We start from the raw sequence: 15,108 nt of genomic DNA on the forward strand, positions 1-15,108 counted from the left end.
TTTCCTGCTCCTCTGATGCTGCCTGGCCTGCTGTGTTCATCCAGCTCTACACCTTGTTATCTCAGATTCTCCAGCATCGGCAGTTCCTACTGTCTCCCACGGTTCTTACAGTGTCGTTGAGTCAAAATCAGGGAACTCTTCCCCTGACAGCATTGTGGGTCAACCCATGGCACATGGACTGCAGCGGTTCAAGAAGGCAGCTCACCCCCACCTCCTCAAGGGCAATGAAAGAAGCAAAATGACTGTTGTCCCAGCCAGCGATAGCCACATCCTATGAATGGGCTAGAAAAAAAATTCCCATGTTCTGAATGAAGTGGGTAATGGTGAGTCAATTGGGGAAATATGGCGAGAATGGAACATTGAGATTCTGGGCGTTATGATAAAAAAAATTGCATTTTCAACTGAAAGTTTTTAATGGTTGGATGAAAATCTTGCTTGTGAATTGGGGGTGATTTGACTGTTTGTATGCATTGATATCTCAGTACAACCTTGTCTCACCTCTGTTATACACTGTTTGCTGTTTGCCCAGGCAGAGGGGTAAAACTAGGCAGTGATGATTCTAATGTGACACTCCGAGCAGATACCTGCAGCTTTTTCTGCTTTCTCCTGCAGGCCTCCATCTTGATCAGAAATCCCCGAAAATCGAGGCACATTCCAATGGTGGGGACCCCCTGCATCTTCTCTCTGCAGAGGTTGGCATCAGCAAAACACCAGCATCCCCATATCATCATGGCATAGTGGGGGGGGAAAGGATGGCATGGTGGTATTATCGTTGGACTGTTCATGCAGAGACCCAGATAATGTTCTGGGGACCCGGGTTTGAATCCCGCCACTGCAGCTGGTGGAATTTTAATCCAATAAATGAGTCTAATGATGACCATGAATCCATCAACAATCATCAGGGGAGAAAAACCATTAGGTTCACTAATGCCCTTTAAGGAAGGAAGCTGCCATCCTTACCTGGTCTGGCCTCCAGACCCACAGCAATGTGGTTGAGTCTTAACTGCCCTTTGGGCAAATAGGGATGGACAATAAATGCTGCTGAGATGTCCCATGAATGAATGGAGTGACTGACACATTATACTGCAACACTGGTGCTGAATGGCACCCAACTCATATATCAGAATAAGATTCTTCTCAGTGACTCTTAGCTTCCTTTCTGAGCACTCACGTTGTTCTTACTTAGAGCATCTCTTCCTTGCCTTTTAGTGCAGCTGGATAGCCAGGCAGCTTGTCATGTTTGGCAGCGATGGAACAGTCAAGGAGGACTGTGACCAGCAAAAGGGCTACTCCATCCTGAACCAGGCAGGCTGGTGAGCTGCCCTGAGTGAGGGAGTAGGGCATGTAGGAAGGGTTGGTAGCTCAGAGGGATGAGATGGATGAGAGCCATTGAGGGCAAATTCTGCTTACAATGTTGAGAGTGGTAAACCAGTGGCAGGTGCCTGAGATGGAAGTCCAGAGGAGGAAGTGGAGTCACTAGGTACCGCTCTGACTTTCTATTGGGAATTCCTGGCCTCAGGTTTCTAGCTGGCATTTGGGAGAAAGGGAGGTTGTATATCAATGAGTGTGTAGTAATGAGGGTAATAAAAATCTCCAGCAACATAGCAACTGGGTAGGCTCGTCCACTCGGTCCTCTCTGCTTCTTCCTTTCCTTTTATCTTCTTCTCTCGCTTTTGTTTTTCTTCTTTTTAGTTTCAGTTTCTTTTCAGTTTTTTTTTCGACTAGCTTACCTCCCGGAGAGAGGCTGGCGGTGGTATCGGGTTCGCTCTGTCGGGCGGTCAGCTGGAGGTCCAGCGTGAGGCAGCGGCTGGGAGCCGGACCCGGGACTCTCAGTGAGTTCCCAAAGGCCGGAGCGCGGGGAGAAGGCGAGATGGAGGACCGGGGCGTGGGCCGAGGGTGAAGCCAAGGCTTGGGATTTTGACAGTCTGAGATCCAATGTAGCACTGGAGGTTTCTCCCTGACATCTGCAGCAACAACGAGAAAAGGAAAGGGATTGAGCCAGCTTGGGGAAAGCACGCCAGAGCGGAGGAGATTAAGCCCTTGTATGCTCCCAGCATCCCTAAGCACTTATGAAAAAGTCTGCAATGCTTGAACTTTCAGCTTTACTTCTTTCTTTTTCAACCTATTACTAAGAAGGACTGCATGTTTAACTTTTAACATTGTTCCTCATTTCTTTCTACCTTGTTCTTACATTTTTGTACCTAGGCACTTGTACCTAAGTTGGCATTGCGTGTGGCAACATTGAAAACATTTCACTGTCCTCCTGTGCTTTTATACCTGAGGACACATGACAATAAGGTCTAAATCTGAAAAAAAAATCTAACTCTAGTAGTAAGGTTGATAAAGAGTAATAATCTATGTTTATCAGCCTTTCGCTGCTCACAAGCGAATGGATATCTGGGAGTTAGCTGGAAAATGCAACTTTTTTAACCTCGACATTGAGAAGGGTCACACTTGACATCTCACCTAATTTTTTCCAAATTTCACACTCTGGCCCATGTCACTCAGGGCCTGGGAGCGCTCCGCCCAATACACATCAGCCAAATCATAAAGGAGCCATCATGTGCAACGACCAACTGAGGATTTGTAATACCACGTCCTCTTATCTGTAAAATTGGGCGTAAATCCAGCATCAAACACAAAACAGAAATGTTTCCCCATTCTGAAGCTCATTGCATGTGCTGAATGAATTGGATTGGGGCAGTTGTAATTTAGTCTTCCAATGGGCCCAGTTCCACAACATCATTGTGACCTTGAAATAATACAACAGTTGGAGTTGGTCTCATTTACAAGGGCCATAAACACGCGGAAATGTCACTTTATTGCTGCAAGGGCCAGGAGAGAAATAAAGTCAGAGATTGTATGTTTTTAAGAGACCGCTGAGCTGAGGCAACTCATTAGAGTTGATCACATCTGTCCATTTATTCCTTCTCTGTTCCAATCAGTGATTGGCAAATTAATACCTCCTAAAACAATATCTTTGTTATTCTTACCCATTGTGGAATGGCTCAGGATCTCTTATCCCTTAATTAAGGATCTGTACATCATAAAATCCCTACAGTGTGGAAACAGGCCCAACAAATCCACACCAACTCTCAGATATCCCACCCGGACCCATCTCCCAACAACCCACTTAATCTACACATCCCTGAACACTACGGGCAATTTAGCTTGGCCAATCCACCCTAACCTGCATATTACAGGCAATTCCCCATGGCCAATCCACCTGGTCTCTACATCTTTGGACTGGGGGAGGAAAAACAGAGCAGACCCACACAGATATGGGGAGAATGTACAAATTGCGCACAGACAGTCACTCAAGGCTGAGAATTGAACCTGGGCCCCTGGTGCTATGAGGAAGCAGTGCTAACCACTGAGCCACCATGCCACCCCTTAGCCATCACTTCAATCTTTGATCTCCAACTTCTGTTGGAAGTTCTTTATCATATGCACGCTTAACAACACCTTGCAGTTATATAGCATCTTTAATCAATAAGGGGCAAGAGCAATGTCAAATTTTGACACTGAGCCGCAAGAGGATACACTCGGAGAGAAAAGAGGGAGGATTTAAGAAAGGATAGGGAAGTTTAAGATGGAATTCCAGAGTTTAGAAAGCTGAAAGAACAGTGAATTATGTTATAGCAAGTAGGAAAAGGAATAATTCACTTTGAATACCAACGTTGGTACGCAAACAGACTGTGTATTGAAGTTTTACATTCAGAGCTTCAAGTTCCAAAGCGATTGGGAGCCTGTTCAGAATCAATACAGTGGGAGCAGGTCCAGGTTTGCAAGTGCCTTGGACTTAATGCCAGACACACGAGCGGCCTTGAGTTCAGGAGAAAGAGCAGAAACTTAAAAGTGGGAGGAGGATGAGCGACAGAGATTTATCTTCCATATCTCTGAGGACACAGATAAAAATAACAGTTTGAACTGCAGACCCTCAGGGAGGTGCTTAAGCAGGCAGCTGGGATGAGTAATGCTTTGTTTTGATAAACTGATCCATTCTGTCAAGCGCTCTTCAGACTGATAAAAACTCACTTTGGCTGCTGTAATGTGAAAGGACGATTTCCTTCTTGCCATTTACGGGAGATGAAATTACATTAAATAAATACACTATCGATGAACCGTGTCGTTTCAAGATATTGGGCAGTTCTGTCATTTCCAGGGACTGCAGTAAACCCCTGTGTTACTAAAATCCCTGCACCCATGGTGGGGAGATCAACTAGAATCCACACAATCTTAATGCAGATAAAGCTGCTTGCTCTCTGCAATGCACAAGCTGGGAGGCACAGAGAGTCAATTGCTCCAAATGACTCATCAGGGTCAGATTGGGTGGCTGGTGTACTGCATCAGTTCTCAAGTGGGTAATTTCTTCAGGTTATACTTGCATTAAGTGTCAAGAAGATATGAACGCACAATCGTTTGAATTAGGAGCATGAATAGGGCACTTGGCCCCTTGAATCCATCTCATCATATAATAAAATCACGACTGGTCTGGTGATGCCACACTCGGGCATAGCCAGAATCACTGACTTGTTCCAGAGCATTTGGCCCCCTAATTTAACACCCTCCCTCTGAGTATTCCCCGATAGCTTCCCCCCACTTATTTATCAAGAATCTATACATCTTTAAAAGTATCGATCTGCTTCCACTACTTACTCAGGAATGGATTTCCAAAGATTTACTGCTCTCGGTGAGAAAGAAAACAATCTTTTTCTTGCTGTCTTTAACAAGATGCCTCTCATTTTTAAACTGCGACCTCTTGTCCCATAAGAGAAAGCATCTTCTTTGCATGCGACCTATCAAAGTGCCTCAGGACCTTATATGTTTTAATCAATTCCCTTAATGATACGAAGGTGGGTTGAGTTGTGGACAGTGGGGAGGACTGTTCTGGGTTACAAAGGGACATTGATAGGATGCAGAGCTTGGCTGAAAAGTGGCAGATGGAGTTTAACCCTGAAAAGTGTAAGGTGATTCATTTTGGAAGGACAAACTTGAAAGCAGAATACAGGGTTAAAAGAAAGATTCTTGGCAGTGTGGAAGAGCAGAGGGATCTCGGGGTTCATGTCCACAATTCCCTGAATTCTGCCACCCAGGTGGATAGAGTTGTTAAGAAGGCCTATGGCGTGTTAGCTTTCATTAATAGAGAGATTGAGTTCAAGAGCCGTGAAGTTATGCTTCAGCTGTACAAAAGACTGGTTCGGCCACATCTGGAGTATTGTGCCCAGTTCTGGTCGCCTCATTACAGGAAAGATGTGGAAACGTTGGAAAAGGTGCGGAGGAGATTTACCAGGATGTTGCCTAGAATGGAGAGAAGGTCTTACAAGAAAAGGTTGAGAGAGCGAGGGCTTTTCTCTTTAGAACGACAAAAGATGAGAGGTGACTTGATAGAGGTGTACAAATTGATCAGAGGTATAGATAGAGTGGACAGCCAGAGACTTTTTCCTAGAGTGGAGGTAGCTATTTCAAAGGCGCATAGTTTTAAAGTGAGTGGAAGTAGAGAAAGGGGAGACGTCAGAGGTAGGTTCTTTACTCAGAGAGTGGTCGGGCCACGGAATGCATTGCTGGAGAGGGTAGTGAAGTCGGCCTCATTAGGGACATTTAAGTGGCTATTAGATAGGCATATGGATGATAGTATAAGGTAGGGGTGGAGGTTACATAGACCTTAGGTTTAGGGTAAAAGTTCGGCACAACATTGTGGGCCGAAGGGCCTGTAATGTGCTGTACTGTTCTATGTTCTATGTTAACCTTGTCATCTCCAGTAGATGCAAAGTTTAATCAGCCTAACCTTTCCTGATAAGATGATCCATCTATCCCAGGTATTAGCCTAGTAAACATTCCCTGGACTGTTTCCCAGTGCATTTATATCCCTCCTTAAAAAAGCAGGCCACTACTGGTACTCTAAGGCTTCTCCAAATGAAGGCTGGGGACAGCAAGAAGGATGGTAAGCTGAAATTTTGTCATCGTGAGCTCCAAGGTAACAATGCTGATCCCACCTTCTTCCTCCTCTGTTAGCTCGTCTCCAATTCCACCACCATTCGCTGAGCTGTTATGATAGTTTCCAAGCCTCAGAACGGCTGCATGGTGGATAAGCATTCAGGAAGCTACATACAATGCCCCAGATGTGGCCTCACCAATGAACCGTATAATTGAAGAACTGTTCCCCCCTTACTTCTGCGTTCAATTCCCCTCTCCATAAACAATATCATTATTTTTGCTCTCCGAAGAATTGGGTGTACTTGCGTAATGAGGATCATGGATTAGGTCATCCAGGTCCCTCTGCATCACGAGCCTACAATCTTTCACCGTTTAGATAACGTGCTTCTTTTTTATTCTTCCTGCCAAAATGGTACATTTCCCCACATTATACTCTATTTCCCAGATCTCTTTCCTATTCACATAACCTAACTGTGCCTTTTTGGATCTTCCTTATGTCATCTTTCCAACATACTTTTCTATCTATCTCTGTATCATCGGAAACCTTTGCAAATACAGCTTGTGTCTCTTCATCCAAGTCACGTCTATAAATTGTGAAAAAAAATTGAGGCAGCAGAAATTATCCCTATGGCACACCACTTGTTGCATCTTCTCAATCGCAAATTGACTCATTTATGGGTACTTTCTATTTGCTGTTAGCCAGCCAGTGTCAACATGATACCCCACACACCATGAGCTTTTATAACAAAAACAAAGTTGCTGGAAAAGCTCAGCAGGTCTGGCAGCATCTGTTAAGGAAAAACAGAGTTAACATTTCGGGTACGGTGACCCTTCCTCAGAACTGCATGAGCTTTTATGTTCGATTAAATGATTTTTGTCAGAACTTGCTACGGTCTTGCCTAATTAGTAACTAACAATGCACTTTCAACGTAATTTGGTGTTTGCAACACTCTTTCTGAGAGACATGTTAAGGCTGAATAAGTCTCCTTTCTGAAATGTTTCTGGGAAGGGTAATGTGATTCAGCTTTACAGTATTTCAGTTCTTTCTGAGTGTTTTGTGGGTTACAGACAGTCCATTGCCCCTCCAGGATTGGAAGGTTGTAATTAAAATAATCTTGCATGTTTGAAGTACATTCACAGCTGACAAAAATGTTATATACTTTCAGTCAGTAGCTCTGAGATTAAATACTGACCAGCCTTTCCCAGAAGATGGGGGATTGCTTTGAGGAAAAGAACGAAAGCATTTCAAACACCCTAGGATTTGCAACCAATGGTGGCCCAGTGGTTAGCATTTCTGCCTCATAGTGCTAGGGACCCAGGGTCAATTCCAGCCTTGGGTGACTGTCTGTATGCAGTTTGCACATTCTCTCTGTGTGGGTTTCCTCTGGTTGCACCAGTTTCCTCCCACAGTCCAAAGATGTGCAGGTTAGGGTGGATTGGCCATGCTAGCTTGCCCCATAGTGTCCAGGGATGTGCAGGTTAGGTGGGTTAGACAATGGGAAATACAGGGATTGGGTGGGATGCTCTTTGGAGGGCCAGTGGGCTGAGCGATCTGCTTCTGGACAGTAGGGATTCTATGATACTTATGAAGCTGTGGCATTTAGCGAATCAAGGCATTCCAGGTTGGGAACAGAAAGATCTCAATAACAACAGCAACACGTGTGACCAGATAATCAGTCTGAAGAAGATGGCTGGGCCATGATCTCCAGATCGTGCTCTGGGATCTTGTATGCCCATGGTGCACAAAGCTTTAGTTTAACATCTCATCTCAAAGATTTAGAGTTGATGTTTTGTCATTGATAATGGAAATGGCAGAGCAGTTGGTTCTGATCATTTCTCCAGCTCGGTGATGTTGTTGCAGAGCTCCATTGTTCAAGGCTAGCTTGACAAATGAGATCTCCTCATGGCTGTTGCCGTACAAATCCAAATGACAGAGTGCAAGAGCTGCAATAATCCATTTCTTTCTCTGACTTCAGGGCATGACTTTCATCTCAGTGATTCTCAACACATTAATATCACAGGAAAAAAAACATCAAGGATTCTCATAAATTGGGTTTGAGCAGGCCAATAAGAGCCCAAGGCAGAGAGAGGAAAAAGCTTTCTACTGATGATTTTTGTATGCACCAAGGGCTAAATTGCTATCTCATCACTCAACAGTCCGAGGTCGTTTTCACCGCAAGTGCTCAACACTGAATAAATCACATTGTTCCTGCGAACAGCAACTTGGGGAGGATGAGGAAGGAGGGAAGAAACAATCTTCAGAATTTTGAAGTGACCAAGAACCAAGGGGTAGGAATAATATGGAAAATGTGTGGAATGAGAGCGCACTTCAAGGACCCACACCCTGTGACCCAAGGGCACCAGAGAGGTGCCCAACCAGATATTTAGCCACATTTTCTTTTCCAAATATCCTTGGCAACTACCAAAGACAGAATAAAGGATCTTAGCGAGGGACTATGCCCACTTTCTATCCACTCAGCTAGAGAGGCTTCAGAAAAGGATTTCGTCTATTGTGTTCAAAATTAGGCACTGGAAGCTCATTTCAAATATGTAAATCAGGTTTGAGGCTTGTCCAAAAATGGCATCCTTGATGAACGCATAAATGAAATGTTAAAAATATTATTGTCTGGTGCAGTATCGTTATAAGGTCAAGTTACCTCAAGAAAATGTAATCCATCAGCCCGCTTTGGTTTGGTTTAACAGAGCATGGCTGAAAGTGGCTTTAAAAATTGCTTGAGGAGGCTGCCTAATGTCTTCATCATTAAAATGGCCCTTTGATGGGAGCAGGAAGTGGTGGTAAAGTTGGAGAAAATATATCAGTGTCTTAGTCATTGTAATTTGCACTATCAGATGGGAGCTCCATACGAAAAGGACAATTTTACATAGTCTTTCCCATGACCCTTGGACATCTCGAGCCAAGAAACTAGTTTTGAAGTGTGGTCACTCTGTAATTTTGTCTAATCTATTTTTGTTGTTGTCATACAACTTGTCAAGCCACCAGGAGACTCAAATAGAGGTTGCGATAGTTTATTCAGATATACACAGACAGAGCCAGTCTGAAAAGGCACAAGTGTTCATTCCTCAGTGATGTGTTGTCATGTACACATCCCATCACTCAGCCCCACAACTTACAATCACATAGTGAAAAGATGACCCTGTCTTCAGATCCTGTTCACTTGTGTACATACATCAGGCTTTGTTCTCGTCTATGTTAGGTGTCCCATATCTCACTGATTGTGCAGTCTGGGCCACTTACTGTTTCTATCTGCCTCCTTCCTGGCAACGTCCATTACCTTAGTCTCATCCCTGTGAATCTGCTACTCTCTTAGTAAGTTTGCAGAAGACAGCAAAATTGGTGGCTATTGAAGAAGGTTCTCAAAGTACAATGGAACCTTTTTCAGGTGGATCGAGGAGTGGCGGCTGGAATTTAATTTAGATAAATGTGAGGTGCTGCATTTTGGAAAGGCAAATCAGGGCAGGACTTAACACTCAATGGTAAGGTCCTGGGGAGTGTTGCTGAACAAAGAGACCTTGGAGTGCAGGTTCATTGTTTGTTGTAGGTGGAGTTGCAGGTAGACAGGATAGTGAAGAAGGCATTTGGTATGCTTGCTTTTATTGGTCAGTGCTTTGAGTATAGGAGTTGGGAGGTCATGTTGTGGCTGTACAGGACATTGGTTATGCCACTTTTGGAATACTGCGCTCAATTCTGGTCTCCTTGCTCTAGGGAAGATGTTGTGAAACTTGAAAGGATTCAGAAAAGATTTACAAGGATATTGCCAGGGTTGGAGGGTTTCAGCTATAGGGAGAGGCTGAATAGGTTGGGGCTATTTTCCCTGGAGTGTCGGAGGCTGAGGGGGTGACCTTATAGAAGTTTATAAAATCATGAGGGGCATGGATGGGGTGAATATCAAAGATCTTTTCCCCAGGGTAGGGGAGTCCAAAACTAGAGGGCATAGTTTTAAGGTGAGAGGAGGAAGATTTAAAAGGGACCTAAAGGGCAACTTTTTCACACAGAGGGTAGTGTGGGTATAGAATGAGCTGCCAGAGGAAGTGGTGAAGGCTGGTACAATTACAACATTTAAAAGGCATCTGGATGGGCACATGAATAGGAAGGGTTTAGAGGGATATGGGTGAAATGCTGGCAAATGAGACTAGATTTATTTAGGATATCTGGTCGGCATGGACCAGTTGGACCGAAGGGTCTGTTTCCGTGCTGTACAGCTCTGTGACTCTAAAGCATGCCTTGTTTTAATACTTCGCATGAAGGTCAGTGCTGCTGAGCCTGCAGCCCTGGGTATAACCTGTATTCGTATTTAGGAAATCCAGGGTGTGACTTGATGCTCAAACTTTGTGAGTGAAATAACGGAGCTGCCGACGAAGGCACAGGTAACATCCTGTGAACTCTAGAATTTTCCGCATGCTCCTCACTGGCGGGTGGGGCTGTGGCATTTGGAAGGGTAGGATACAGTGACTGTCACCACTCTGATTTCAGTTGGAACATGAGTGAAAATTTCCCTTGCCCATACTGTGTGTTTGTTACAGTTTATAATGATACCTGCAGAAGGGACCAATAAAAGCAAGCATACCAAATGCCTTCTTCACTATCCTGTCTACCTGCAACTCCACCTACAACAAACAATGAACCTGCACTCCAAGGTCTCTTTGTTCAGCAACACTCCCCAGGACCTTACCATTGAGTGTTAAGTCCTGCCCTGATTTGCCTTTCCAAAATGCAGCACCTCACATTTATCTAAATTAAATTCCAGCCGCCACTCCTCGATCCACCTGAAAAAGGTTCCATTGTACTTTGAGAACCTTCTTCGATAGCCACCAATTTTGCTGTCTTCTGCATGGGATAGGAAATCGGGGGGAGATGGATATTGCTATTAGTAAAGAGAAGTGGCCTGAAGTGCAGATGAATAAAGATTCCTAGGCTTTCCTTCACTAACTTGCGGAAGCAATGAACTTCCTCAGCAATATGGTTCTCTGGCTCCACTATTGTTTTGGTCAAACATATATCAATGGCCTAGATTCTCATTGAACAGTGACTGCAGACAACCTGAATAATTTAGCCCATTAAAGGTTGATGATCAGGGGGGCTATGAGGATTGACATTTTCCCCACACCCTTGTTAGAACAGGGACCATGCAAAGGTGATGGACCTGAAATGAATCATTCCCTGGTTCAGTGCATCCCATTACAAATCCATTCCTCAAAGCAAGACATTAAACCCCAATGTTTTTTTTCATTGGAAGGGCCTCTTTCAATCTCTGACATAGCCTATTTATAAATCTAGGTCCATTCTGTCAAGCACCTGCACTCTTGAATTAATAGGGATAGTATTAGAAATCATAGGATGTCTACAGTGTGCAAGCAGGCCATTAGCCCATCACGTCCACCCCAATCCTCCAAAGAGCACCCCACCCAGACACATCCCCCTACCTCATCCCTGCATTTTCCTATGGTTAACCCATCCAGCCTGCACATCCCTGGACAATATAGGCAATTTAGCACGGCCAATCCACCCTAACCTGCACAACTTCAGACTGTAGGAGGAAACCGGAGCACCCGGAGGAAACCCATGCAGACACGGGGAGAATGTGCAAACTCCACACAGACAGTCGCCCAAAGCTGGAATCAAACCCAAGCCCCTGGCATTGTGGGGCGACAGTGCTAACCACTGAGCCACCATGCCATCCTTAAACCCATTATTCTACAATGGAGCTTTATGGTGATCAACTCTTACTGCCTTAACATCCTTACACAGGGCAGAAAGTCACAGAGCGCCCATTTCTGAATTCCCAGTACTCTGTCCTCACGTGATGGCAGTGCGATTTCCTGTAATGGGAAGGTGAGCCATGAGGAGATGGCTGTTACCAACAGCTGCAAAAAAAAGAAGAAAACTGGATATTAATGGAATTGAGGGGAACAAGAGGATTGATTCTGGCTGGTCTAAATAGGAGAAAACACCGTTCCTCAGCTCTGCCATCCTTCATCAAAAATAAAACACTGATGTCTATTAAGCCTGTGTGTGGGAAGTCAGAAAGCCACACTTGAGAAATTGTACCTTTGTCACATTTTGGCATGAGGTACCAAAGGCCTTAAAATTGTTTTAGACATCCATGAAATTTTCCATTGAACATCAAGCTCTGTTGCGTATCTCACAGAGGTGAAAAAAATTCAAAAACAAACTACAGTGAAAATAAAGTTTTAATTCACCATATGCTCTTCCTCCTCCAGTCTAAACTTAGTCTCCATTCTATGGGTTTTTTTTTCCCCTTTTAACATCCACCTCAGAATCCAGTGCCATTCCTCATGACATTGTATTTCACGACAATTTAATTTAAAATGTTATAATTGGAAAAATGTAATATTCGGAGCATCAATGAAACAACAGGATAATTGGGACTCCAAAAGCATCACTTTAAGTACTCTGATGCAACTTTTAAATTTAATCCAGCAAAACAATCTAAGCTGGACTCTTCAGAATTAAATCTTAGTACTTCAGCCACCAGTACAGCTTTACTAATCAGTAACGCTACAGACCATCTTGTTGTGACTTAGGCATGCTATTCCACCCAATGGTGGTCTGGACATTGGTGCCCATATAACTAAACCATCAAATGTGCCTTTACAATATTCAAAGTTAGCTGTAATATGGGTTAGATTAAGGGAAAGCTCCCTCAGTATTATCCCATCAAACTATAAAGAAATGGTAATGTCCTGGGGAATGTTGCTGAACAAAGAGACCTTGGAGTGCAGGTTCATATTTCCTTGAAAGTAGAGTCACAGGTAGACAGGATAATGAAGAAGGCATTTGGTACACTTGACTTTATTGGTCAGCGCATTGAGTGTAGGAGTTGGGAGGTCATGTTGTGACTGTACAGGACATTGGTTAGTACACGTTTGGAATATTGCATGCCATTCTGGACTCCCTACTATAGGAAAGATAGTGTGAAACTTGAAAGGGTTCAGCAAAGATTTACAGGAATTTTGCCAGGTTTGGATGGTTTAAGGAGAGACTGAATAGACTGGGGTTATTTTCCCTGTAGCGTCAGAGGCTGAGGGGTGACTATATAGGAGTTTATAACATCATGAGGGGTGTGGATAGAATGAGTAGCCAAGGTTTTTTCCCTAGGTGGGGGAGTCCACAACTAAAGGGCATAAGTTTGGGGTGAGAGGAGAAAGATTAAAAAGGGACCTTAGGGGCAACATTTTCACACAGAGGATGGTATATATATGGAATGAGCTGCCAGAAGCTGGTACAATTACAACATTGAAAGGCATCTGGATGGGTGTATGAATAGGAAGAGTTTAGAGGGATATGGGCCAAATGCTGGAAAATGGGAGTAGATTAATTTAGGATATCTGGTCAGCATGGATCAGTTGGGCAGAAGGGTCTGTTTCTGTGCTGTACAACTCTATGACTCTATAACTGCAGGTGCTGAAATTCTTAAACAAAAACAGAAATTGCTGGAGAAACTCAGCAGGTCTGCCAGCATCTGTAGGGAGAGAAAAACCCAATTAACATTTCGAGTCCGGAGACCCTTAATCATGCAGAGAGATGTGAAATAGTTCATTCTGACAAGATGAACATGGAGAGAGCTGTAAAACAAGGGGTACCCGTCCAAAGGAGGCGTGGAAGCCAAAAGAACCGGGTGTATACGTGCACAAGTCATTGAAGGTGGCAGGGCAGATTGAAACCATGTTTAATGAAGCATACAGTGTTAGAGCCTTATAAATAGGGGCCTGGGATATATGAGCAAGCTGGTTTTACTGAAGTTGCATAAGGCACTAGTTTAGCATCAGCTGGAGTATTGCGCTTGGTCTGGGTGCCGTATTTTAGGAAGGATGTGAGTGTATGGGAAAGAAGTAAAAAAAGTGATTCATGAGATTATTTCCCAGAAACTTCAGCCAAAAGGAGAAATCTGAGAATTTTCAGGTAGTTTTCCTTCAAGAAGGGCGGGCTACAAGTAGATTTGAATGAGGTATTCCAAACCATGAGGGGGCTGGGCAGATGGACAGGGAGATTCTCTTCCCTCTCAAAAACAAGAAGATGCAGATTTGAAATAATTGATTAAGGATGAAACGAACCATGTAGCCAATCTTTAAGGTCTAGAATGCAATGCATGAGAGTCTGGTGGAGGAAGTTTTAATTGAAATATTCACAAGGTGGTTAGACTGTTATCTGAAGAGGAAGAATGTGCAGGGCCATGTGGACAAGGGGAGTAGCCTTAAGTAAGATGCTCATTCAGAGGGCTAGTGTGGGCATGATGGACTGAATGGCCTCCACTTGCATTGTATAGATTCTATGATTCCTAGGTGAGGCATTGAACAGCTTGAATGCACTGTAAGCTTTATCTTGACTCTGATCATTGAGTGGTCAGATATGCTTTATTTATATGCCTTCACATTGGCTGAGCTACAGTTTCCAGGTAGGTTCAGAGTGTACAGTTCAATGTGGCATTCCCAGGTCAGGTACAGCACAAATTAATTAGGTTAGGTCCTCCTTAGTCCAACATTAAGTACAACATGTGTCAGGAAACAGAGTAACACCCACAGTGTAAATTCTACAAAGATTCCTTTACACTGCCTCAGCAAATGATCCACAATCTTGTCAACTTGCCTTCTTCTGCTTAACATCCTTACTCCCACCTCTCACCACCAGCAGTCCAAACAGAGCCAACACTGCCATGTGTGTTTTCCTCGCCTTCCGGTCCATTTTGTTTTTTGGAGGTGGAACTGGATGATAAAATGAATCATTCTTGACTGTGCTACCAACAAAGGCTACCTTAAAGGATCCAAATAGACACGTGTAACCAAATCGGGCAAAATTTGTCCAAATGAGATCCATCTGATTTGTCTCACGATCAATCCCTACCTCAAAATGTTTCAGGGTATTAGCTGCAAGAAAAGAAAACCAAAAAACATACTGTGCTTCTTTATATACATAATCCACAAACATTAGTCCTTTTCTTGCAAGTGGTATGAAAAATTAACTCAGAGATAGTAGGAACTGCAGATGCTGGGAAATCTGAGATAACAAGGTGTAGAGCTGGATGAACACAGCAGGCCAAGCAGCACCACAGGAGCAGGAAGGTTGACGTTTCGGGCCTAGACCCTTTGTCAGCCTGAAACGTCAGCCTTCCTGCTCCTATGATGCTGCTTGGC

At 43.9% G+C, this 15,108-nt stretch overlaps 1 protein-coding gene across 1 annotated transcript in view; it reads left to right on the plus strand.

Moving 5' to 3' along the window:
- Window positions 1-15,108, plus strand: part of LOC109920183 (kinesin-like protein KIF20A) — a 49,457-nt gene that overhangs the window by 13,816 nt on the left and 20,533 nt on the right. The window contains exon 3 of the mRNA XM_048603926.1: window positions 1,726-1,832. Coding sequence (XP_048459883.1) covers window positions 1,726-1,832 — 107 coding nt within the window. The remainder of the gene's footprint in view (window positions 1-1,725; window positions 1,833-15,108) is intronic.

The sequence above is a fragment of the Rhincodon typus genome, chromosome 12 (genome assembly GCF_021869965.1).
Source record: "Rhincodon typus isolate 14 chromosome 12, sRhiTyp1.1, whole genome shotgun sequence".
NCBI lineage: Eukaryota > Metazoa > Chordata > Chondrichthyes > Orectolobiformes > Rhincodontidae > Rhincodon > Rhincodon typus.